This window comes from Mustela nivalis (genome assembly GCF_964662115.1).
Source record: "Mustela nivalis genome assembly, chromosome: 2".
Classification (NCBI taxonomy): Eukaryota; Metazoa; Chordata; class Mammalia; order Carnivora; family Mustelidae; genus Mustela; species Mustela nivalis.
In genome coordinates this window covers 125,632,383-125,660,174 of record NC_139021.1, presented here as the reverse complement: position 1 = coordinate 125,660,174, position 27,792 = coordinate 125,632,383, and the positions used below count along the sequence as shown (strand labels likewise).

Genomic DNA, 27,792 nt, shown 5'->3' with positions numbered 1-27,792 from the left:
ATGCTCACTTTAATGACGCCAACAGTCCTGTTGTGAACTGCCCTATGGAAAGGCTCACATGGAAAAAAGTGAGGGTAGTTTGCCAACAGCCAGCAAGGAACTGTATCCAAAAGCTGATCACAGAGCCTTCAAGGAATTAAATCCTACCATCAACCATGTGAGTGAGCTTGGAAGTAGCTCCTGCCCCAGTGGAACCTTCAAATAGAACTGCAACCCCAGATGATACCTTGACATCAGTCTTGAAACCCTATAGCAAAGGACCCACCTAAGCCGTGCCCTTATTTCTGCCTCACAGAAATTGTAAGAAAACAAATGTGTGTTATTTTGAGCTCCTAAATCTTGGAATACTTCGCTGTATAACGCATATACTAATATATGGCATCTTCATCTTTAATTGTAAGCTGCCTCAAACACTATTAGAAGTATTTTTTTTTAATGTAAACTCTGCACCCAATGTGGGGCTTCAACTCACAACCCGAGATCAAAAATCACATGCTCTACTGATTAAGCCAACCAAGCACGCCTAGAAACCGATGTAGGGAAAGCAGTAACTGGCCAATCCTCATGAGGCTGTGATACTGTCATTGAGTACTGGATATTAGACTTCATGATACTACAATCTCATACTAAAGTACTTTCTGGCATTTAGGCTTACAATAAACTGGTGTAATTTTGTTGAGAACCTCTTGAATTCTCATGGAGATTTAGATTTATAACCCAGCTGTAAGGCAGTAGATAGCATTGGCTTACCACCAGCTGTAGACAATTACAAAGCTGACTACAATATATAAAAACAACAGTTTACAGACACTGAACAAAAAAGTTAACAGAAGGCCACATTTTCAAGAAAAGGATAAGCATACGGTGAGACCTACATTTACCTGGCTTGCTTCCTGAGATCACTTTCCAAAACATAGCGCAGAAAAATAAAACCTAAGCAGAAGGCAGTATCTAACTGGGAAGGTGGAATGAGGACAAGAGTCAAAAGACTGGAATTTGAGGAGGGTCCAGGATTGGAGGGAACTGCAGTGAAGAAGACAACCTAAGAACAGGCATTAAAAAAATCCTTTCAGGTCTTTAGCCCATGCCTAAACTGCATATGCACAAGGTATAACTCCAGGAGACCTAGCAGACGCTGCACAGACATTTCAGAAGCCACGCAGCGTTGGGGAGACAGGTTGCCGTTTAGGCTGGACAGACTACAGTAACCTTGGTGAACACCAGGGCTTTCAGTTCTGTCAGCGCTATGGATTAAGGATCCCACTCTAGGCATTAAGGGTAAAACTAAAATGGGCGCACCCTAACAAAGCCTAAAAACCAAGTTTAGACTAGATCATGGTGATGTGCCAGTATTTTAACTGCCAACCAGCATGAAATACTCTTTATAGGAAGACTCCTATTTCAGTCTCGACAACACATCATCCACAAAGCATGACACACAATAAACTTACTAAGCATGTGAAGCAGGAAAAAGTGACTGGTAATGATGAGAGAGACAACGGAAACAAACCCAGGGACAGTCCATATGCTGGAATTAATATTGAGGAACTTAAAGTAACTATGCTTTAGATATTAAAGAAAATATGGAATGAGGATGCAACAGATGAAAAGAAAACTGAAGACACGGGACAAAGATTGTAACAACTGGGACCTTGTGCTCTTCACTGTTGAATCCTTGAGGTCCAGAACAGTACCTCAGGAGACAATAATTACTCAGAGTTGTTGGTTAGCTGGATAAGGGAATGAATGCTAAGTTGCACAGAAGGATGGGAGACTGGTAAATGCTGACAGAACATTACTGTATTTCAAAAAAATATCAGAATAAAACTCTGCATCAAAATCTAAAAATAACTATACATATGTATATACATATATACAAAGAAAGAATTGGTCCTTGGTGCACTTCATTCACTATTTCATCCAACAACCAATCTCCTGGGCATTTTAACCAGAAATGTTCCTATTCTGTCTTCAATACAAATGAAAGCCCAATACTACAAATGTTCTAAAACATTTATAAAAAGTAAAAGAACTCCAGATTTAGTAATGTCTTACTGTGTGTCCTGTACAAATTCCTCCCTTGCTGAATCTTTGTTAGAAACAGCTAACGCTTCACAAATAACTTCACACACAACTCCTTCTGTGAACTGCTCTTCTTCCTAGGTAATCAACAGGACTCTTATGAAGTTGCCATGATCTTATATTACCTTGTCCTCTGGACACATAAAGAATCTCTTCCACTAGATTTTCAAGCTTAGGAACAGAGTATCTGTCAAGAAAGTTTTAAGTGGTTTTAACTAATGTGATATTCAGGAATTAATCAAATAATGTAAGTCTGCGGAGAGAAGTAAAGCAGTCAAGCCTGAAGAGGCAGAGGGAGAATCTGATTAACTTTGAGCCTCAGGTCCCCCAAGTTCTTAGACCCACCTACATTGTAGCTCTGGCCTTCCTGCACCATTCTTTTGATTCCAATACACTATCCCTTTCAATAAATTATCGCTTTTGGCATTTGCTAATCTTAAGTGGCTTTCATCACCTGCAACCAGTGAAAATCCTAACTACAACTAAATTATTTAGTGACTGCCCCCACCAAGAAGTACTTCCTACTTCCACATACTGCTTTAAAAATACAGACTCAATATTGTCTTTTTTTCCCAAAGGAAAAGAGTTTTACTTTCTATTACTTTTCATGTATTTATTTCTGTGTCCTTGGGGAAAGCTGTACATAAAGATGACAGGAAGAGAACACCATAACAAACACAATACTAAAAAGGTAGAGGAAAATGTAATGTCCTTCTGAACCTTGTGGCAGGGTCTTCAATAGAGAGCAAAAGAGAAGCCACATTCACTCTCCTCCCTTCCCCAATAAATTCACTGTAAGTCTCCCACAGAAAAGTAGTACCTCCTAACAGTAAAGTACTGAACTGACCCATCAAACTAACGTAATGTAACTAAAGATAACTGCTCAAGTGTTAGAGAAGTCCAAGACCTGTTTTTGGTTTTAACTCTAATGATCAATTTCTCCCACATGCAGCTCTGCTGCATCTTTTTTGCTACTTCATTTCCAGTGTAGCTTACTTCAGAACTGCCACCATCTGTGAAGACAAACTATAGGATACAATAATCCCCCAGTAAGTTGTGAAATCAATTTAGTGGGTCAAAACCAGCATTTAAAAAACCTAGTAGTAAATATTACAGTAAATATTTAAGCTCTAATAGGAAATATTAGAGCTTTAAAAACCTAATATGAAGTATTACACAGTAATAGCAAACGTTCGTTTTTTAAAAATATTGCAATAGTGAATATTAGAGTTTTGTTTTGGGTGAAATTTATGAAAGCCCCTGTATTTCCCACAATTTCAAGAGGCATATGCATAATGTGGCAGCTCTGCAGTAATACAGACATATGTATATGTGTCCTGGTCATTACATAAAAATCTCACTGCAGATCAGTCAAAACAAATGAGTGGCACCCAAGGCACTCAGTGGGTTAAGCCTCTGCCTTCAGCTCAGTTCATGGTCTGAGGGTCCTGGGACCAAGCCTGTTATCGCATAGCATCGGGCTGTCTGCTCAGCGGGGAGCCTGCTTTCCCCCCTCTCTCTGCCTGCCTCTCTGCCTACTTGTGATCTCTCTGTCAAATAAATAAATAAAATATTAAAAAAATAAAAATAAAAAAACCAAATGGGCAAACACTGAACTAATACTAAGATCACTATTTTAATGAGAATCTTGCTTTGAAATCCTACTATCACCATTTACTCTGCATTTCAGTATCTTCGTCTGTAAAATGGCGAAATATACAGCTACTAAGAAGATAAATAATACATTTGACCCTTGAACAACAGTGGTTCAAACTGCACAGATCCACTTATACCCGGATTTTTTTTTCAGTAAATACAGTGTAGTATCGCAAAGTACATTCCTTATGATTTTAGTATTTTTTCTCTAGTTTATTATAAGAAAATGGTACACAATATATATACAAAATATGTGCTAATCAACTGTTTATGTTATTGGTTAAGACTTCCAGTCAACAGTAGGCTAGGAGTAGTTAAATCTTTAGGGAGTTGGGAAAACTGGACAGCAACATGCAAAAGAATGAAACTGGATCACTTCCTTACACCATACACAAAAATAAATTCAAAATGGATGGAAGACCTAAATGTGACATAAAAAACTATCAAAATCCTAGAGGAGAACCCCTCTAACATTAGTCATAGCAACTTCTTACTAGATACATTTCCAGAGGCAAGGGAAACAAAAGCAAATATGAACTACTGGGACTTCAAGGAAACCATCAACAAAACTAAAAGACAACCCTCAGAACGGGAGAAGATATCTGCAAATGATCTGAGGAAGGGTTAGTCCAAAATCTATAAAGAACTTATCAAAATCAACATCCCAAAAACAAATAACCCAGTTAAGAAGTATGCAGAAGATATGAATAGACATTCTTCCAAAGAAGACATCCAGATGGCCAGCAGACACATGAAAAAATGCTCAACATCACTCATTATCAAGGAAATACAAATCAAAACTACAATGAGATATCACCTCACATCAGAATGGTTAAAATTAACAAGTCAGGAAACAACAGTTACTGGTGAGGATGAGGAGAAAGGGGAATCCTCTTACACTATTGGTGGGAATGCGAACTGGTGCAGCCACTCTGGAAAACAGTATGGAGGCTCCTCAAAAAGTTAAAAATAAAACTACCCTATGACCCAGCAATTGCACTACTAGGAATTTATCCAAAGGATACAAAAACAGTGATTCAAAGGAACACATGCATCCCAATATTTACAGCAACATCATCACAATAGCCAAATTATGGAGAGAGCCCAAATGTCCATCAACCAGTGAATGGATAGAGAAGATGTGGTACATATTTACAATGGAATATTAGTCATCAAAAAGAATGAAATCTTGCCACTTGCAATGTAGTGGATGGAACTGGAGAATATTATGCTAAATGAAGTCAAAGACAAATATATGGTTTCACTCATATGTGGAATTTGAGGAAAAAAAAAAAAAACAGATGAACATAAGGGAAAGAAAAAAAAGAGAGGGGGAGGGAGAGAAGCAAACCATAAGAAGATTCTTAACTACAGAAAACAAATAGAGTTGCTGAAGGGTAGGTGGGGCAGGGGGGTTAAACTAAATGGGTGACAAGTATTAAGGGTACTTGTGACTGAGCACTGGGTGTTACATGTGACAAATTACTAAATTCTACTCCTGAAACTAGTATTACACTGTATGTTAACTAGAATTTAAATAAAAACTTGAAACATTAAATAAGTAAGACTATTAGGGTCATGGAAACAAATATTTAAGTTTATGTAAATACTGGTAAAATAATAGAGGCATTTTTAAATTATGTTCTCATTTATTAATAATATTCTTTATGCGGGGGGAAGGCGCCTGGGTGACTCAGCTGGTTCAACACTGGACTCTTGATTTCAGCTAGGGTCATGATCTCAGGGTCGTTGGACTGAGTCCCACATTAGGCTCTGTGTTCAGCAGAGTCTGCCTGAGAGTCTCTCTCCCTCTTCCACTGTCCCTCCCCAACCCCCCAAATTAAAAAAACCTTCTATTTTTTTAAAAAGATTTTATTTATTCATCTGACAGAGATCACAAGTAGGCAGCAAGGCAGGGAGAGAGAGAAGGCAGGGGGAAGCAGGCTCCCCACTGAGCAGAGAGCCCCATGGGAGGCTCAATCCCAGGAATCTGGGATCATGACCTGAGCCTAAGGCAGAGGCCTTAACCCACTGAGCCACCCAGGCACCCCATAAATAAACGTTTTAAAAAATTACTTATTATTATTATTGAATACACGGAAAACATGGAAAATAATAAAGGAACATACAGAAACTTACGGTTAAGGTAGTACACTCATAAATAAAAATTGACAGTATACATCATAAAAAAGTATATGGGGAGTCAGAAGTTATACATGGAGTTTTTGACCACACAGGAGGCCGGCACCCCTAATCCCTACATTGTTCAAGGTCAACTATATATGTAAAGTGACAGATGCCAACGCTAGCACTTAGTAATTTGGGGGTAAGTCTTCGCGCTCTACTACCTTTCCCCAGAGTGCTTCCAGTGAGCCCAACATAGCTATGAGGATGAACTTTACTTAAAATTTTTTAGGGCAACAAGAAAGTAGTTCAAAACAGGCTGTTTTTTACCTTAAACATTTTACTGTCACCATTAAGTAAGATGGGATAATTATAAAGGCTCCTGGTATGTGCAAGGCTGTTCTCTGGACCATGATATCTGATTCCTTGTCTTACAGGAGGAATGACCACTCCAGAGGGAAGCTCAGTTACTCAACAAAACATTCTCAGCACTTAATAGAGCCAAACCCATACAACTGCGGCCACACAGTCACATGGACCCTGTCCTTAAGAGTTTGCAGAGTAGGTAAACAAAGCATGAGCAACAGTCATGTGTAAATTAAGGTCTGACATCACTTCCCAAATAGGCAGTAAACAAATCAAAGAACTACAAATTATCTCACACAAGTTCTGATGTTTGCTACCAGCACTCACTATGACAAAATTAAACGGAAAGAAATGCCTAAATATACACTAAGTTAACTTCATAAGCTATAATTTTTCTATATTAAAGATTGACAAAAAGAAAAAAACTGATGAAACCAAACTTGCTGCACCCAACAATGGATATTGGATTTAGTTTTTCTTTTAACCAATTTTAAAAACCAGAGAACTAGAACACAGTATCTGTATTATATATTAAAATGACTATTCTAGGACCAGTCTCCTGTATTTTAAAATATCTACTTCCAGGAAGTAAGGACATAAGGCCCTTACTGCAAACCTGACATAAGAGAATCCATACTAAAGCAAAAGCACTAGATGACATAGAATCCACAGTCCAATATATACAAAGCTCACAATGAATGAAAATGGTGAGTATTGTACATTAATTCAGAACTACTGTTAGAAAAGGTCATGATTATTAAAGTAACTTGTGACCCACAATCTAAGTAATTACTTTATTTCTATCAGTCTAGGCTTATTTTTATGTAAAACTGGGAACCAGTTCTTCCTAAATACCAACGATACTCTGAGGACACATAATTATAAACCTAGGTACTACAATACGTCCTTATACAACAAATCTAGACTATACTATAATGTCATTAGAAAAATCCTGTATAGGACACCTGGGTGGCTCAGTAGGTTAAGCCTCTGCCTTCGGCTCAGGTCATGATCTCAGGGTCCTCAGATCAAGTCCCACATCGGGCTCCGTGCTCAGCTTCCCTCTCTCCCTCTCTACCTGCCTCTCTGCCTACTTGTGATCTCTATCAAATAAATAAATAAAATCTTTTAAAAAAAGAAAAAAGGAAACTGGAAAATCCTATATAAACTACTGGGATTTTCACAGGCACTCATTAAATCACAGCACTGAGAACTATTTCTCACGTTTAGTCTACTGGATACTAAGTTGGTTAACTGCTGACATTAAAAAAAGTGGTAATCTTAAAAAAAAAAAAAACCTATCTTTTAAAACTGAGTGACAAAGTCAGAGGCCTCTCACTAGCATTTAGCAGTTAAAATGATTCAAGTAAATGTTAATCTCTGTTCATCTGTTATCTTCCAACTCAGATCTTTCAAATCTCAAATGGTCTGATACTTGTCCACATTAACATCTTACGGCTGGATAATGGAATTATGCTAGCCTGCTCGACAAGGTTCTTGCCAAAATTCTCCTCTATAGAAAGATAATACTATTGTCCCCATTTAACTAATTTCTCCTAAACTGGTGATTCTGCTGCTCCATCTTCAACTGTCACCCAGCTCCAGTCTTCTTATAAGCGCCCACACACGAGTGCGGCCGCTGGCTGGAGTTATGCTGCAGCCTGTAGCCAAATAAAGTGAAGCAAACTGGAACTGAACCAATGGTCATTTTGCAAGGACACTTGAACTCTGAAGCACTCTGTAAACTGCTGGTTATTTCTAATAATATTCCCGTGAAGTTTTAGTACTGAGCCATTTATTATATTTCACTTAAACTATTCATCACTTTAAATACAGAAAAGTGCAAGATGTATCCCTGGTTTTTAAAAAAAACTCACGAATCTCATCCAATTCCTTTTAAGTGAAAACAACTCTTAAGTAATGGGAGTAGGCTCAACTTAAAACTAGGAGGTGCTTCTCAGAGCAGCTAACCTGGCACCAGTCATTTGGGAACATCACCTATAGATCCTAGAATCCTAGGCTTTTCAAGCGCATCAAGTCCAAGCATTCATTTTACAAATTAGTTTTTACTGAAGTTTTGTTTTGTTTTGTTTTGTTTTGTTTTTTAATTTGACAGACAGAGATCACAAGTAGGCAGAGAGGCAGGCAAGAGGGCGGGAGTTGGGGGAGGGGGAAGCAAAATTCCTGCTGAGCAGAGCCTGATGTGGGGCTCGATCCCAGGATCCCGAGCTCATGACCTGAGCCGAAGGCAGAGGCTTTAGCCCACTGAGCCACCCAGGCCCACAAATGAGTTTTTAAATTAAGAGCTTATGGTCTGGCTACTGTAACAGCTAACTCTTACATTGTACTAGGTACAAGGTGCTGTTCTAAGCCGTTTACACCTCTTTACTCCTTTAATCCTCACAACAAACCAGAAACAGGGTAAGGTCAACTAATTTGCCCAAGGTCAGAGAACTATTAAGCAACAGAGGGCAGAACTGAAATCCAAGCAGTCTAGCTTCAGAATCTATACTAAAACCACCAAGCTCGACTGCTTCTCCACAGAATGGTTTAAATGCAGCCTATATGCTGCATTTAAATGCTAAATGCACACTAGGGTTCAGAGTTCCAACCTCAGAAACTAATTCTCCATACCTCCCTTTCTCCAATACCACCATCGCCCACCATTCAGCAAATGAACTGCAAACGTGTGACTCCAAAAGTTCCCCCTGTCTACAACCTTAAGTAATCTGACTTCAGTATCCAAAATAGGTACACTCTAGGAAACCAAAAGATGCAGCAGTCACTCAGAAAAGAACCCGTGTTGCTCGCTGCTGTTTTAATGGAACATCTGAAATGCCTAAAAACATAAATAACTAAATAGCCTATGTACGCTTTTCCTGAGAAGCACAAACACTGCCGAATTTTCATGATGTCTAAAGTGATGAAACGGAGCTAAAAACAGGGGCGGTCCTGTCCACCCCCCCCCCCAGCTGTCTCTAACTTACTTAGAGAGAGGAGATTCTCAGTTTATGCATCTGAATGTAGGTGAGAAATGCGTGGAGGGAAAAATGGGGGGGGGGGGGGGAATAGGGGCTATTCCACCAACTCTCCAAAGTAAAAGGAGGCTCAGACTTCAGACCCTATGTGTTGGAAGTTAAACCGTGCTACATACCACTGCTGCCCTGCCGGCTTCAGTGCCCCTCCAGGCTGCAGGGAGGTGGTTACGTGGCGCTTGGAGGCATTTCCTCCAGTCTGAAGAGGAGGTGGCTTTCCCCGCTGGTGGAAGCCCCTCGCTCACGGCACTGCGACTGGGAGAGCCCCAGGGCGGCGGGAAGTGGGACCTGATAGCTTCCCGGGATACTGAAGGGGGCAACGTCTGGGGCTGCTTGAGCGGAGCCGCTGGGGACCACGCCTGCTCTCCCCCTTTTCCCCTCAGGACCACCCCCGCCGGCCTGGAGGATCTGCAGCACGCCGGAGACACAACAGCACCCCTGAAGCAAAAGCTCCCGAGCGCGGACACGACCCTCTGTGGGCTACTCACCAGGTTGAGGGGTCCTTCCATTACTTCCATAGACCCCGGGGTAAGCGGCGGCCTGAGGAAGGGGAGCAACGGCGCAGGGGCACATGGAGGGAAAGAGCAGTAGAGGGGGCGACGCAGCGGTGGCGACAGCTGCCCCTCTCCGCGCCCCGGGAGCCAGCACTGGGCGCAGAGGGAGCAACAACCGCACCACTTCCTCCTCCGGTGGCGCGCCGCGGGCCCGCCCCCTGCGCCGCGGCCACGCACGCGTCATGGCGTCACACGTGGCTGGTTCAAGGTGGGAGTGGGGAGCGGGAGGAGTGGGTGGGGCTCAGGGGAGGCGGGGCATGGGCGGTCTTTCCTCTCGCGAGAGGCGTATCTTTAGCTTCTTGACGCCTTCTCTGACGTCACGTCGGGGGTGGACAGCCTTTTTGAAATTTAAATAAGATGGCTGTCTTAGCTTTTGGTCTCTCTCATTTTCTTCCGTGCGACTTTTCTCAAGCCCCTCTGCTTTGCCACGTCTTCCCTTGCTCTCCCGTTCCCACCTTTATTCTTGCATCTAATTTTTTTCGCTGGACTAGACTTCCCCCTGGAGGGAGACAAAAGAATGATAAAGGGCTCTGCCCTCTAGATGATAGCATACTAGTTAAGAAAGTAATAGGTGTACAGAAGTAATAGAAGTAATAGGTGTAACAAATAGCCAAATAGAATACTTTATTAAGTTAGCAGTTATGTGCTAAACCACTCTGCTAGGAATTCCTTTTGTCAAGGAATTCGCTGACAAAAAATAATTGCGATTTATGTCGTAAAGGGTACAGATAAGGAGCTGGGAGAGAAGCACCATGTGTTCCATGGCTTCAAGGAAATGAATTTGTTCAAGAGCCATGTGATCTTAAAAGAGGACCCCAAGCTTCAGGTGAGGTCGGAGCCCAGGCATACACCCTGACTGCATCCTTGTCAGATTCTGGGCAGAGAACTCATTGAAGTCATGCCCAGACTACCGACCGATGAAAATTGTGAGATAATGAATGGGTGTTGCTATAAGCCACGCATTTGGGATAATTTGTTATAAGCCAAACAACAACAAAACTATTATAGATCCCTTCTAGGTGAGTAGACAAACTGTAAACATGGGTTGTAAATCCATGCCACTGCACTAGTGAATTTCCAGCCGCTGGCTGTGCAGTGGACAGGTTTAATAAACTTCAGTGACAGCTGGACAAGGAAGGAGAGTATGATGTGTTCAAGTACTCACCAGTGTTTGAGAGAAACTTCAGTCAAATCAGTAAAAGAGAGAACATGATGGATGTATACAACCATATCCAAATGGTGACACAGACATTGCATCCACCAGCCCTAGTTTCTGCCACTTGCTGTCACCCTGTTGGCCCAACAAGCCAAAGGCTATGAAAAGCATGCTGGACATGGCCATGTCATCAAAGGAAAGGGTCACAGGCCTACAAAGACTTTAGAGCTATCCAAGCTGATTCCTTGAAATTTGGGAAATAGCTGCACCAGAAGCTTGCCACTGGCTGTTTTTGACTATTTGTAACTTTATATCCCTTCAGACACATGGACAGCATCTTTGCCTTTTGGGAAAAGCTCATTTATCTCCTGAGACCATCACTTGCTGTATCCAAGCAGGGTGGCAAGTATGTAGGCACTGCCTGTTGTGATTTTCCCTATTTTTACCATGTCTGAGATCAGGTGATCTTATAGTCATTGATGCCAGGTGGCAGTTGTGATAAAGTTGCATTGCCATAGAAAAAACCTTTAACCAACTTTCTTTCATTTATGTTTACATTTTTATGTATGCACGAGAGTGATATGAGGCAAAAATACATCTAAGTCTGAAGGACCAACCCTTTTCACTATATATAAAATAAAATTCTGGGGTGCCTGCATGGCTCAGTTGTTAAGCATTTTTCTTTGGCTCAGGTCATGATCCCAGGTTCCTGGGATCAAGCCCCATATCCGGCTCCCTGCTCCACAAGAGTCCTGCTTCTCCCTCTCTCCCTCCCCATGCTTGTGTTCCCTCTCTCTCTCTCTGTGTCTCTCTCTATGAAATAAATAAATAAAATCTTAAAAAATAAAATAAAAATTTAAGTGATGAAAACAATGGCTGCATTTCAGAGAAAACCAGTGTAAGCTGGCATAGTTGGCCTGTAAGTGGGTAATAACCCTCTTTCCTCTGCTTATTCTATATAAGGACTCATCTTCCTGCTTCATCGTTTCTTGCCTTGAAAGAAACCGCCAAATCCTTCCCTTTTACAAATTCATCATGAACAAAAAGTAACACTTCCTTGAACTGCAAGGGTGCCTAGGTGGCTCAGTCCATTAAGCATCCAACTCTTAGTTTAGGTTCAGGTCATGGTCTCGGGCTTAGAGTTAAGACCCAGGTCAGGCTCCAAGCTCAGCAGCAAGTCTGATCCAGGATTCTCTCTCCCTCTCTCTCTGCCCCCACCCCCCACTCTTTCACACACAAATAAATAAATAAATCTTTAAAGGGGCATTTGGGTGGCTCAGGTGGTAAAAAGCCTCTGCCTTTGGCTCTAGTCATGGTCTCCCAGTCCTGGGATTGAGCCCTGCATATCACTACCTGCTCAATGGTGGGGGGTAGGGGGCGGGGGGGTGTCCTGCTTCTCCCTCTCCTTGCTCATGCTTTCTCTCTCTCAATCTCTTGCTCACTCACAAATAAATAAAATCTTTTTCAAAAAGTAAAAATAAAAAAGGACTGGACTGCCTTTACCTTTAAATGGAGACTATAGTTTTAGTTGTTGTTTTTACGAATGAGCATGATGTTGAGCACAGGATAAACACTATCTCACTTCAAGCTGATTACAGTGCTTTTTGAAGATTTAAGTTTCTTCTTCTTCCTAAAACTTTTCTATCCCCATTTCTCAATAGCAATGGTTTAACTTTGTGTAACACTTTGCAGGGGTCCAAGTACCTACATGAAGGCTTGCTCATTTAATTCCAACAGGCTCAAATTAGTGACTTGCCCAATGTCATAAAATTGGTAAGCAGCTGAACTAGGTTTGAAATCTAGGTCTGTCTGGCCATAAGCCCAGTATTCTTTCCACTACAAGCAGCTAAATATCTACTGGAGTGACATCGAATGTGGTAATAACAGAAATAGACTGTTAGGGTAACCCACTGTAATTACATAGGTTATTTTGGGTTTTCCTAAATTCACAGTCCTGAGTACCAAGAGATTGAAGCTAAAAAGGGAGTTGCTATTGTTAGTGGCTCTATTCTCCTCCGGGGTATTTGCCAAGAACTATTCACAAACCAGACTGGGCAGGAACAGGCCCTGTGAGGGAGGGGGAGGGCAGCCGTGAGGTCACAGGCCCTAACTCCTTGGACTCTGAGCCAAGCTGTCCACTTGCTTCAGCAGGAGCCAGGATGAAGAGAGCCAAGTTAGGCAGGAGTCAGGCATTCTATTCAACAAAGTTCAACAGAGGAGAGGCCAAGGAAAGTAGAATTTCAGGGCGGGTTTCTTACCCAGTAAGTTGACACCTGGGAAAAGTCAGTCAAATAAAGGCAAAAAGGCAATGATTCAAGCAACTTTGTATTAGGTTAGTGTTTGTCAAACAAGGGAGCAGAGGAGAGCTCTCCCAAATCCTGAAATGTCCTTTGACCATGTATCTGCTGTTGCATCAGTAGAGCTGCTTCATTTCCTTCTAGAAAAAATAACTTCCCTGCTTATTTGTGGTAGGTCTGGCATGAGGGAAACCCTTTCCACATAAATATATATATTTTAAGATTTTTGTTTTTCCTTTTAAAGTAAGCTCTACACCCAATGTGGGGCTTGAACTTACAACCCTGAGTTCAAGAGTCATATGCTCTACTGACTGAGCCAGCCAGGCGCATCCCCCCATATTTTTTTTAACAAAACATATTTTTTTAACTTTTTTTTTTTAACTTCAGAACACTGAGGCATCTCTAATTAAATCCTCTTCAACCATTATAGTTCCCACCCCTGATTACACAGACCTCATTCCTGTTCTACCTCTTGCTCTGACCCTTTGCTGGAAAAGGCTGATCCACCTGGACTTTGTTTCAAACAGAGTGGGTCACATATTGGAAAGGGATCACGGGAATCCTGAGATGTTGGAAGATGATAGGGCTTGGTTACTCTTAAGTAAATCTAGATGAGAGTTTGAAATGGGATGGTACAGAAGAAATGATTAAAGTCGTAGGGCAGAAGTTTAGAGATTATTCTTCCTTGTGTTTTTAGAAGAGATTTGCCTCCAGCTTCCTCTCGCAAAATATTTTCTGAAGTTGTCAAGATTCACAAGGCCATTGTTAATCTGTTTAGTCCCTCTGTGACCATGCTTCCTGCCACCATTCTACCTGAGCAGCATTAGTACCCAACAGCTCTCGCTGACAATCCTGGGAAGCCATGTGAGGGCTTCAGGGAAGGAGGGGTCATAGCAAAGTAGCACAGAGAAAACATTCAATTTATTAATTGAATATTTTACCACTCACTTTGACTGTACTCTTTACCTCTGAGTTGGTCTTTTTCATGTCTTTATACTTTCCCCACCCTTCAGGGAACTGGAAAACCCTCTGGGAACTTTTCTTTTAAACCCTTGTAGGCAAAGGATTCCAAAACAAATAAAAAGTAAAGGGGGGGGGGAATAGGGAGGGAGAGAGGAAGTAAGGGAGAAAGAAAGAGAGTGAGAGAAAGAAGAAGAAAAAGCAGGAGGAGGAAGAGGAAGAGGAGAAAAGAAAGAAAGGAGGAAAGAAAGAGAGAGGGGCGCCTGGATGGCTCAGTGGGTTAAGCCTCTGCCTTTAGCTCAGGTCATGATCTCAGGGTCCTGGGATCGAGCCCCACATCGGGCTCTCCACTCAGCAGGGAGCCTGCTTCCTCCTCTCTCTCTTTCTCTCTCTCTCTGCCTACTTGTGATCTGTATTTGTCAAATAAATAAATAAAATTTAAAAAGAGAGAAAGAGAGAGAGAGAGGAAGGAAGGGAGGGAGGGAGGAAAGGAGGAAAAGAGAAAGAAAAAGAAATATGACAAATATACTTTCTATCCTGATGTGTTTACATCATATGCTGTTGACATTCAGTCCAGAAGCAACCGTGGGAAGAATGATGCAACCTCAGATGTGAAGACCTTGGGACTGTGGCCAGGGAATTTTCACAGCATAGATGGAGGCTGGCCAGTCTTCAGCCTTGGCCAGACACTTAGGTTTTTCTGTGCTGAATTCTCTCTCGCCAGTTCTAAAACCTGCACAATTCTGATGGACTCTTACCTGGCTTGAATACCATATTCATCACATTATTTTTTTTCTGTTTAGTTTTTGGGGGAAGGGAGAAAAGTAACTGGGGAAATAAACCAATAGGAGAATTTTTGGTCACAATGTTGAAATAATTTGCAGAACTCTCTTGAATTCTTCAATGATCACAGAGTAACTACTACTCGATTAAATTATAATTATTGGCTGTGTTTTATAGAAGTATATTTTATAATTGTATAAACCACTAAAGCCTTTTTTGCATAGGTGTACTTTGTATACCTCATATGACAAATTTCAAATATATCAAAAATTATAATAGTATAATGAACACCCAAATACCCAAAACCCTGTCTTTAGTAGTTAACATTTTACCATATTTCCTCCATCTATTTGTTTGCTAAAATTTTTTAAATTACAAGCAATATATCACTTCCCTCTAATTACTTTAGTATTCATCTCTAAAAAAATAAGAGCATTTTCGGTACTTTACTATGATTTACTATAATGCCTTAGTTGTACATAATGGAAGTATCATCAGTTCCTTAACATCGGCCTATATGATAGAGTTCCCCAACTGTCCCCAAAGTGCCAAAATTGTACTAAGTCAAGATTCAATCAAAGTTCACACCTTGCTCATGATGGTTATATCTCTTAATTCTCTTAATTTGCTTTTAATCTAGATAAATCCTGGCTCTTTTTTTTTTTCCATGACATTTGCTTGCAGAAGAGAATTGGCCAGTTGTCCACACTCCCAGTCTATTTTTAATCATGGATTGAACTGTCTTTTAAAATCAATGGGTAAAAGAGCATCTGGGTGGCTCAGTTGGTTAAGTGTCTGCCTTTGGCTCAAATCAGGGTCCTGGGATGGAGCCCTGTGTTTGGCTCGCTGCTTCTCCCTCTCCCACTGCCTGCTGCTCCCCCAGCTTGTGCTTGCTCTCTCTGTCAAATAAATAAAAGCTTTAAAAAAAATTAAAAAATAAAATAAAAAATTAAATGGCTCTAGATAAGATATTAACTATACTTTCTTCATATAGTCATTAATAATAAGCCTTTAAAGAAAACAAAGAATAACAACTCGTGACTTAATAACCAAGAATCTTATGCCACCTCTTTTTGTGGGTCCTCTTTCTTTGGCAACTAGCAGAAACCAACCCAGACTAGATTAAATCAAATGGGGAATTTCATTGAACTTGTTAGTTACAAATTGCATTTTCCTGCATGTAGTATAAAATCACAGAAGAAAAATGTCTTAAGGAAAATAGGAGTCTGTAAAAGACATCTGGAGAGAGCAATCCAGGCCTGGCCTGGCAGAGCGGTAGCAGGGGCCCAAACTCTCTCTCCACTGTACACGCAGTCACATGGCTTTCACCTCAAGGTTAACTCTCATAGCGCTACCTCTTCCTTTGCTTTGATCATCAGTGTGTTCCAAAGGAGAAGTGCATCCTCACAGACCATTCTCATTAACAACGTAGACTTCTCCCTTTTCTTGGGGACCACAGTACAGATTTGAATGAATTATAATCCTTGGTTCGTGAGCAAATGTCATTGGTAATCCATACTTGGCACTTTTTATTTATCTGTAACTGATGCATTTAGAATATAATAAGGGCCCATGTACTTACCACTACTACAAAATAAAATATGAACATTCTTCTCCATGTATTTTGGAGCACGTATGCATGCATGGCTGCTAAGCAAATATCGAGGACTAGAATTGCTGGGTCATGTGTGATGCACGTGTTCAGTGTTAGTAGACATTGCCAGTTTTCCAAAAGGCTTATGCCAGTTTACATTAACACTGGCAGTGAATGAAAATGTCATTTGCTTTAAATTGCTGTCGATACTTTGCATTTTTTGTCTTTACCATTTTAACCATTCTATTGATGGGTAGTTCGTCTTACCATTTAACTCTTTAAAAGCTGACCTGTGCTCTCAAAACTTCATCCTAGTAGAGTGTATGCTCCTGAAGATGTCTCTATTAATTTTTTGATCACCACATCTAATGACCTTTTTTCAATGTATGCCCTTCATCGATCAGTAACGTTTGACATCATTAACCACCACTTCTGGAAATTCCATTCCATTGACTTTCATGCCTTTGCATTACCCTGGAATGTGCACCTTTGTCCACAATTCCAAAATCTAGTACACCTTGAAAACAAAAAGTTTTTGTATTACTCATTTGGTGACAAAACCTCTCCTCAGCTATCATGATACTATTTAATCCTTCTTTATCCCACTTGGTGTTATGTTTACGCGATTCATTGAAGATTTGTTAATGCATCTTTTTATCTTGAGATACTGCCTCAGTCTCTGTTCTATTACATGGAGTAAAAGCACCATACTAGCTTTGAAAAGTTAGAAAATTCTGAACTCCTAAATAGATCCAACTCTTAGAGTTTGGGATAAAATTCTGTAGACTATAGTAGAAAAAACCTAACTTTGGAGTCAGATAAACCTGGGTGTCCATCCCACTTTTTTAACCTCTTAAAACTTAAATTTTGCTTTTTTAATCTCATCTCTAAAGCAGGGATTGAAATAACTAGCTGATAAGGCTGTGAACATCCTTACTTGTATGACTCACACATCTAAAACTCAATATATTGAAAACTGAGCTCACCATTCTCCCCGCCCCCGACCATCTGTTTCTTTGTTCCCTGTCTTAGGGCATGGCACCAGCTTCCCACCCATTTGCCCAACTCAGAAACCTAAACACTAACCTCAGTTTATTCCTCCTTTTCTAGTCCATTAGCAAGTCCCATCAATTCTACATTCTGAGGGTTTCTCAGTTCTGCGTATATCTCTCCATTCCCACGACCACCTTGGCTATTTCATCATTAACAGATTCCTAAGAGTTGTCTTCCTGTCTACAGTGTTGCCACTTTTCTGTTCACTCTCCCCACTAGATCCAAAATCATCAAGGCAAATTTGATTATGCCACTCTCCTGCTTACAGCCGTTGTCTTTTTTTTTTTTTTTTTTTTAAGATTTTATTCACTTGACAGAGAGAGATCACAAGTAGGCAGAGAGAGAGAGGAGGAAGCAGGCTCCCTGCTGAGGGCTGAGCAGAGAGCCCGATGCGGGACTCGATCCCAGGACTCTGAGATCATGACCTGAGCCGAAGGCAGCGGCTTAACCCACTGAGCCACCCAGGCGCCCCAGCCGTTGTCTTCTTATTGCCCTAAGATCAATTCCCAGTTCTATCATGATTTCCCAGGTCTTCCCAGGTTGTCTGCTTACTTCTCTAGATTCAATGGGCAAACTACCTTTCATTCCCAGGATGTGTGAGTGGCTCACGTAGTTAAGCAGTTGCCTTTGGCTCAGGTCATGATCTTAGGGTCCTGAGATCAAGCCCTCCATTGGGCTTCTTGCTCAGTGGGGAGCCTGCTTCTTCCTCTACCTCTACCAGTCTCTCCCCTGCTTGTACTCTCTCTTTCTGACTAATAAATAAATAAATAAAATATTCAAAAACAAAACAAAAACTACCATTCATTCCCTAACTTGCTATATTCTTTCTTGTGCCCTGGTCTTCAACTATGCTTTACCTGATGTTTGAAGCACACTTTCCCCACATCCTATACCTGGCTATTTTCATGCAAACTTATGATCTTACTTTGAATAAGACTTCTTTCTGAAAAGCTAATCTGTTTTGGATTGAATTGTGTTTTTCCAAAATTCATATTTTGGAGCCCCAATCCTCAATGTGACTCTGTTTGGAGATGGGGCCTCTAGAGAGATTATGAACGTTAAATGAGGTCATAAAAGTGTGGTCCAAACCCAGTAAGATTAGGCTTCTTATAAGAAAAGGAAGAGACACCAGGGAAAAGCCCATGTGAGGACACAGTGAGAAGATAGCCAAGGAGAGAGAAGCCTTAAGAGAAAACCAATTCTGTCAGCCTCTATCTTGACCTTTTAGTCTCCAGAACTAAGAAAATAAATTTCTGTTGTATAAGCCACTTGGTCTGTGGTGTTTTGCTGTGTCAGCTCTAGTGGACTAATACATAATCCTTCCTCGGTCTCCTCGGGGCATGCTAGAATTCTTCCGTTAGAATCTTCATCTTCTGGTATTATAATCATCTGTTTTGTTTTCCATATCTTCCTATCTCTTCTTTTTTATTTTAAAAGTTTTTTTTTTTTTAAGGTTACTTATTTGAGAGAGAGTGTGAGCACATGAGCAGGAGGGAGAGGGGAAAGCAGAATCCTAGTGAAGTGGGGAGTGGGATCCAGGGCTCGATCCCAGGACCCTGAGATCACCACCTCAGCTGAAGGCAGACTCTTTTTTTTTTTTTTTTTTTAAAGATTTTATTTATTTATTTGTAAGAGAGAGCGAGTGAGAGCGAGCACAGGCAGACAGAGTGGAAGGCAGAGTCAGAGGGAGAAGCAGGCTCCCTGCGGAGCAAGGAGCCCGATGTGGGACTCGATCCCAGGACGCTGGGATCATGACCTGAGCTGAAGGCAGCTGCTTAACCAACTGAGCCACCCAGGCGTCCCTCTTCCTATCTCTTCTTAAGGCTTAAGAAGCTACCTCCAGAAGAAGGGCATGTCTTTTTTGTTCACCACTGCAGCCCTGGCTCCTCACAGAATAGCTTGCATGTCATGGACACTCAATCAATATTTTTAAATGAATAAATTAACTGATAGAATAACATACATAACTGTTTTGTGTGGTTAACAATAGACATTCACACTCGGTAAGTCTTTGTTAGATCTTTTTGTTTCTCCTGTGTCCAATTGCTTCTTCCTATCACAAGCTCATTTTCCCATCCCATTTAATGTCATTGTAGCTTGAGTATCCTATTTAAATTGAAACATGCCCAAGCATGTCTGCAGATCTTATAGGATAGACCCACCAGCCATATCTGTGTATGACAGGTTGCGTCAGAATGCAGCATGATGCAATTGACTTAGGAGTAACAAGCCTTGGTGGTCTGTGGGGAGAAGTGACCCAGGATGGAGTGTGATATCTGTTCCTAGGAGAGCCTACCAACCAGGTGCCATTTTAATATAGATCAGCTCCAAAGGGGAGTGTACTAGTTTGCTAGGGTTGTCATAACAAAGTACCACAGACTTGGTGACTTAAACAACAGAAATTTATCCATGATAGGGAGCTAGGCATTCACTTCCACATTGCCATCAAATGTGGCAGCTTGGGTACTATACCGGGAGCATGAGCCAGAGAAACAGAGTATTGCTCCGAAGAGGTGGCAGAAACCCCTGAGTGCGAAGGAAGTGGCAGTGGTGCCCAGCAAAGAGAGACAAAACAGAAAGGGGAGAAATGGAAGTTCTCAAGAACTCCCAGGAACACTTGAGGGAAACTTTGAAGAGAGTCTTGGCTCCTATCTGAGTAAGAGAGAGCTGCTATGATGTGTTACTTTGGCATTTTTCAGGACTGTGAACCCCCTACTATGAACTCCCTTTGGACCATGCACAGTTTCAAACTTTGATGATCACCTTTTCAACAGTTCTAATGAAAATTACTTCTTATCCTTAACCTATTTCCTGAACCTGGATATTCCACCTGTCTTCCATTTCCAGCTTCTGGCTTTCCTGTGTTAGTTCATAACTCCAACATTTTTTTTAAAGATCTTATTTATTTGTTTGACAGACAGATGGCAAGTAGGCAGAGAGGCAGGCAGAGAGAGAAGGGGGAAGGCAGGCTCCCCGCTGAGCAGAGAGCCCGATGCTGGGCTCAGTTCCGGGACCCTGGGATCATGACCTGAGCCGAAGGCAGAGGCTTTAACCTGCTGAGCCACCCAGGTGCCCCAATTCCAACATTCTTTCATCTTCGATCTTCCCTTTTTCTCATTTCCAAAATCCAAAAACTTACCAATTGTAGAGATTCTACCTCCATAATTTTTCTGAAGGATGCTTTCTTTCATTCATGATTCATCACTGGTCCCATTAAGTGGCTTCCAAATTTTTCTTCACATTCTAACTAATCTTCATATTTTTATAAATGATGATAATGATGATTTGGCTTTGGCCACAATTAGCCCCACCCCTCTCAGCTTCAGTAAAATATAGCTTTAGTCATAGCTGGACTTACAGCAGGTCCTGAGAAAAATTCCTAAGTATTGGAGTAAGCAGGCAGTGCTTATGAGTTATGAGACACCATGTAGCAACGAAAAGGAATAGCAGCTATACATACTATCTCAGATGAATTTTTCCCGAGTGTGAGTAAAACAAGTCACAAAAGAACATGGGTGAAAAAAAACCCATGCGTGATATAGTTTCATTTATTGGTCAAGTCATAAACAAGAACAAACAATGTTGTTTAGTGTACATATTTGGTAAAAATGAAGAGGAAACAGATGTTAAACTCAAAGTTTACTTTTCCAGTGAGTATGTTGGATTTCCCAGTTCTTCCTAATCTAGTCTTCCTAAACCATGAAGGTTGCATATGCCATATTATTGGTAAATGACTCTGGACACAGGTTTCTGAATCCAAAGTGGCTGTCTCTAAGAGTGGGAGGAGGACATGTGATGGGGAGATATGTATATGGAACTTCAGAGTGATGGGTATGTTGGCGCTTACTGTTGTATTTTTTCCCCATTTTACCATCTCTGAAAGGAGGTGATCATACAATTACCATCAGCCAGGTGGCAGTTCTGATGAAGTTGTGTTGCTTTAGAAATACTTTTTTGTTTTTTTTTAAGATTTTATTTATTTATTTGACAGACAGAGATCACAAGTAGGCAAAGGGGTAGGCAGAGAGAGAGAGGAAGGGAAGCAGGCTCCCCGCTGAGCAGAGAGCCCGATGTAGGGCTCGATCCCAGGACCCTGAGATTATGTATGACCTGGGCCGAAGGCAGAGTCTTAACCCACTGAGCCACCCAGGCGCCCCAAAATATATATATATATATATTTAAATAAATATATATATTTATTATATATTATTTTGTGTGTAGTAGAGTAGGTGAAGTTCTTAAATGAATAAATTTCAATATAACTGAGGCATGCTAAACAATTAAATGAAAGCTAAAATGTGCATTTAGTGGTTTATACCTATAGTTCTGTTACAGGATTTTCTTCTCCTTTAGTGCCCGAAGCTCTTGGTTGTACCAATTTGAAGAATGAAGAGGTAGAGCTTTCCTTTGCAGCAAAGCAAAGTTTTACTGAGGACAATAAAGCGATAGTACAAAGCTCCTGAAGAGGGATGGACCGAAGAGTGTTGCCACTCGAGTTTCTCGGTCTAGGGTTTTTTATGGGCTTGGTGACAGGCTGCTTTAATCTGATTAACCCTCCAGGTGCCTGCCATCCAATCAGGTTTTTGTCATCTGTCTATCATATGTGTGAAAGGGTGGAGGGCTCCTTCCAGGGTGGGTGTAAAATTCTTTTAGGGGTGGTCTCCTCTTAGGGCTGGGGCCCTTTGTCCAGGCCTGCCTTTCTTCCAACTATCCTTCATCGTTTTCCTGTTAAGACATTTCAAACCAGCATATATCCACTCCCAGAAGTGACTTACGGTATTTGCCAGAGTCCCAGAATAGGGGAACGCTTCATTCATCGTCTTGCATTGTCAGTATTACTTGTGAATGAGTATTTGAAAACATTATTTTATTTGTACCTTAGACTTCAAAAAACTAATTTATTTGTTCCAACTGATGTAGGTGACTGGGTCCAAGGACCCAGAGGGGATCTCACAGGACCAGCCAAGAGGGTCCTTGGTTTCATGCAGGATGGAAATCAAACAAGAGCCAAGAAGAAGTGAGAATAGAGTTCATTTAAGATACAGAAGTGATGTGGTTTTGGAATATAGGTGAGGTTTGGTGGGGTGGAGTCCAGAGCTAATGACCAATAAAGAATTCTTGAGAGATCTTTGGTGCAAAATGGTGGTTTTATTAAAGCACAAGTTAGGACCTGTGGGCAGAAAGAGTTGCTGCCTTGCAGTCTTGAGGAGTGGCTGATTATATGCTCAGGATTTGGGGGAAAGTAAGGAAAAGGGAGGCTTCAAAAGAACTTTCATATGCTAAAGAGGACTTACAAGATAATGGAGGCCTTGCCACTGTCAAGTTAAGGTTGTTTTCCCCTCCAGCAATATATTAACATTAAGATAGTTGCTGTTCCACCCAGGAGTGTGTGGCTGGAGTACGTGTTCTCTTAGGCATCCAGGAACTGGTCAAAGACCAGGAACTGATCAGAGATGAGTGCTCAGGTGTCATCCATAAGTCACTTCTGGTCTGGAGTCAGAGTTCTTGGCATCAAGGTATATGAGGTCGGTGGTCTTAGAAAATGTTCATGATGACCTTGCCCTGTCACTCCTTAGATGTTATATATTATGCTAGAAAACTCCAAAGAAATCATTAACTTCTTGACCTTTACAAGGAGAACATACATTCAGGCATGTGAAAGGTGGGGGCGCAGGACTTAGTGATGTAGGAATTGTTCAGGGTTTAGACCTGATGACCAAGAAAGAATTCCTGAGACGTCTTGGGTGCAAAAAGGTGGTTTCATTAAAGCACCGGGATAGGACCTGTGGACAGAAAGAGCTGCACTGGGGTTATGAGGAGTGGCTGGTTATATACTTTCAAGTTGAGAAGGGGTTAGGGATAGCAAAAACCTCCCATGTATTTTGGAAACAAGGTTTCCAGGATTGTGAGAGGGCTAGCTATTGTTAGGAAAAGGTCATTTATTACTGTTTGGCAAAAACTCAGTCCTGAGACCCTATAGATGTATACCAGTTTGTCATATGCTTGGGGGAATATGATTGCCAATATATATCTTGGGGATTAGAGACAAAGGAAGTTTCTAAAGGAATTTTTTTTTTAAGATTTTATTTATTTATTTGACAGAGAGAAATTACAAGTACACTGAGAGGCAGGCAGAGAGAGAGAGAAGGAAGCAGGCTCCCTGCTGAGCAGAGAGAGCCCATTGCGGGACTCGATCTCAGGACCCGGAGATCATGACCTGAGCCGAAGGCAGCGGCTTAACCCACCGAGCCACCCAGGCGCCCCTCTAAAGGAATTTTTATATGTTAAAGTAGACTCACAGGATCCTGGGGGTCAGGCCTAAGATTGCCTTCTGCCCTTCTAAGTATTAACATCAAGGCAGCTGAGCTCTTAGAGGAATGTCACTCTGCCTGTTTCAAGGACGTGTTACTGGACTATAAGTTGGAAGGAAACTTAATTTCTCTTTTACCTTTGTTTCCCACATCACTAGAAAGAATAGAGGCTACTAAAAAAATCAGTCTTTTGGGGTGCCTGGGTGGCTCCAGCCCTACCTCAGGCTCTCTGCTCAGTGGGGAACCTGCTTCCCCCTCTCTCTCTGCCTGCCTTTCTGCCTACTTGTGATCCCTGTCTGTCAAATAAATAAATAAAAATCTTAAAAAAAAAAAAAGTCTTTTCTATGAGTCTCTTCAGTTTCCTTGTCTCACAACCTCTTATACACAAGCCACGATAAAGTTAATAGTTAATAGCAGACTCCAAAATGTTCTCCTAGTGCTGAAGCAACTGAATGGTTTTGTCACTCTGGCAGAATGAGTAATTTTGGTTTTCTTTTGTGTTATTTTATTTAGTTATTTTCCATTTAATAGTATTTACGGGAGATTTCTTCTTTGCAATAAGCAATAACCAAGGCATTCCCAGAACAAGGCTACACAGGGCAACACCCTTCAGGGCTTGGAATTGTTAAAAGACTACAACTCAACTGAGTAAGTTTGAAATCTAATTGGCTTTATTCACTGATTCATAAAGTGGGTTATACCCCACCTAACAAGTAGAAAGGAGTTCCGAGGAACTATATAAAATGGGAGGTGTTTATAGGCAGAAGGGGGCGGGAACAAGGACCTTATAAACTAAAGAAAGGATTATTTTGGGCAAGGTCACCTTCCTTGGGGGAAGGGTGGGGATATACCTTGCAGATTCCCTCAGGAGTGTTGACTAGGAAATTCCAGGCCGATTAGTGTAAAATTCCACTCCTGGCTAAATCTGTAATTAGGTTAGGTATTAAGTCCTTGTTTGCTGGCCCCCTGGGCTCAGTACAAGTGACTCCATCTTGGGCCTGCTGTTTCTTTTTTAACAGAATGTAGATTTTTTACACTTGTCTCCAAATGAAATTACTCTTACACCCCCAGAGATACAGAAAAGACTGAGAACAGAAGGCATTTATCACACAATCTGAAATGTGTATCCCCTCCTGGATGCCATGCTTGTAGTGCACTATGAATTAATTTGTTTTATGACTCTCCCAATTATCTTTTGAATGACATGATTTAACTTGTTAGATGTGCATATTTAAACTATGTCCTATTTGGGGTGCCTGGCTGGCTCAGTCGGAGAAGTGTGCAACTCTTGATCTTGGGGTCATGAGTTTGAGCCTCACATTGGAAGTAGGGATTACTTAAATAGATAAATAAACTTAAAAAGAATAAAACCAGGAAAGCAAAAAACCTATGCCCCAACTTTAGGCTAGCTTTTAGCATGTCTTCATCATTTAATATGATATGGCTTGGCCCTTTCTCATACACAAGGAGACCTGTAAAACTACTGATTGGGTCGTTTTGTTCAATACTGAGTGAACATAACCTATGAAGCACTCTTTGTGAAACTTACTTGGGTGGGATCTCTGTTCCCTGTTTCTTACCAGCTTCACCTTCAACGAGAACAGGGATTAAAAAAAATACTTCCAAAGCAGTATTTCTCTAAACCCCATCTCTGAGGAAACTCAAATTCTTTCCAAATAGGTCTAGGAATTGCCAGTAACTCAAGTGTGTCTCATGGGCTGAGATACTGGAAAGCAAATAAGGGACGATATGGATTATGTGGTAGCTATTATTTATTGAATGCTTGTTATGTGTCAATGCTACGCAATTCACAAGGAAGGGGGCAATCTGCGCAATGGCAGGAGACATTCTCCTGTCCTTTGTATAAACTCCGAAGAAGTCTTATTGCCCACTGACATCTGATTGAAACTTGACCTTAATAAAGAAGATGCACTCTATATATACAATACAACACTACTCAGCTATAAAAAACAAAACAAAACAAAACAAAAAACACGAAATCTTGCCATTTGCAATGACATGGATGGACCTAGAGGGTATTATGCTAAACAAAATAAGTCAATCAGAGAAAGAAAATTATCATATGATCTCACTGATATGTGAAAGTTAAGAAACAAAAGAGAGGTTCATAGGGGAAGAGAGGGAAAAATGAAACAAGATGAAATCAGAGAGGGAGACAAACCATAAGGGACTCTTAATAATAAGAAACAAACTGGAGGGTTGCTGAAGGAGATGGGGATGGAGGGATGGGGTAACTGAGTGATGGACCTTAAGGAGGGCATGAGATGTAATGAGTACTGGGTATTATATAAGACTGATGAATCATTGAACTCTACCTCTGAAACTAATAATACATTATATGTTAATTACTTGAATTTAAATGTTAAAAAGTACCAGAAAACAAAACAAAAACAAAAATTTGGCCTTAAAGATCTTTTTTTAGTATTTTGGCCTTAAAGATCTTAAAGTCTTGAGGAGAAGACAGGAAACCAGAAAACATTGTATTTTCAAAGTCTTGGGTGTTTCTCTATGTTGGAAGTTATAGAAACCTGAAGTCACTTTTGTGGCCAGTGGCCTCCTGATCTGGAACAATTCTTCTAATAGGTTGTTAGTCCTAAAATGAAAGGAAAGAACTTTTGCTGACATAGAGACATTTGGAGGAACTCCTCTTCCTGTGGCTGACAGCTGCTTTGGGAGTGACAATGGTTTTAAAATGTTTTATTTTTTTTATTTTTTTATTTTTTTTGTGGGGAAGGGTGAATTGCATCTGGGAGATGAGTAACCTTTGAGGGGACTGCCTTTTAGCTAAGAGGCGAGGCGCACGCCTGGTCAACCACCTATTTTCATACTGTCTTTGTGTGGTATCTTCTCTTGTTCCTTTCCAAAGTACCTCTCCTCTTCAGACTTCCTGTACCTCCAGCACTCACTCACTCTTCATTGATGATCTTGCTTCAGACTTTACCAGGAAAATAGAAAGAAAATAGAGTTAATCATTTGGGACTGATTCCTTTAAACCTCGTCCTTTCACCAAATCTGCCAATTTGCCTTCAGCTGTACCTTCTCTAGCTTCCTTCTCTGTGTCCACAGATTCTAAACTATTTGGTCATATTCTTACCTAATCCTAATCAAACCTCCACTGTGGCCAATATAGATGGACCTGCCTTAAACCAGACTCCAAAACTTCATAAATGATTTTGCCCTCCCCACTCTGAGACGCTAGACTATGCAGGTGGTGCTCTCCCTTATCTTGATGAGAACAAACTTACCTTACTGGCAGCCAGCTCTCTCCTCAGGAGAGCTGAATGGCTTTCCTCTCACCTCAGGCACTTGGCTTCTACAATTAGCCTTTCTCTTCTGCATTATTATTCTCTTTCTCTCTACTGAATCAGCATATATCACCTACCCATCCTTAAAGACCCGTTTCCCACCCCCCCACTTGTGTCTCTTCTAACTTCTAGCACTTTACTGCTTCCCATCATAATTACATTTTTTAAACACACACACACTTTAAAAATTTAAAAAATTTTTAAAAATTTTTTAAAAAGATTTTATCAATTTATTTGACAGAGTCACAGCGAGAGAAGTAACACAAGTAGGGAGAGTGGGAGAGGGAGAAGCAGACTTCCCGCTGAGCAGGGAGCCTGATTTGGGGCTCCATTCCACAACCTCGGGATCATTACCTGAGCCAAAAGCAGACACTTAACGACTGAGCCATTCAGGCAACCCCATGTTTTAAATGTTTTAAATAATATATTCACATGCTTCAAAAACTCTAAAGACTAATTTTCCTTGCTAGTGGCGTCATGTATGTACTTGAAAGG

At 41.0% G+C, this 27,792-nt stretch overlaps 1 protein-coding gene across 2 annotated transcripts in view; it reads right to left on the bottom strand.

The window, feature by feature from the left end:
- Positions 1-9,996, bottom strand: part of NRBF2 (nuclear receptor binding factor 2) — a 35,533-nt gene extending 25,537 nt beyond the window's left edge. The window contains exon 1 of one of the 2 annotated variants that reach the window (XM_082720130.1): positions 9,752-9,996. In XM_082720130.1, the coding sequence (XP_082576256.1) occupies positions 9,752-9,836 (85 nt within the window). In that variant the 5' untranslated portion in view covers positions 9,837-9,996. The remainder of the gene's footprint in view (positions 1-9,751) is intronic. The other variant, XM_082720129.1, reaches the window with a different exon arrangement.
- Between the last annotated feature and the right edge of the window lie 17,796 nt (positions 9,997-27,792).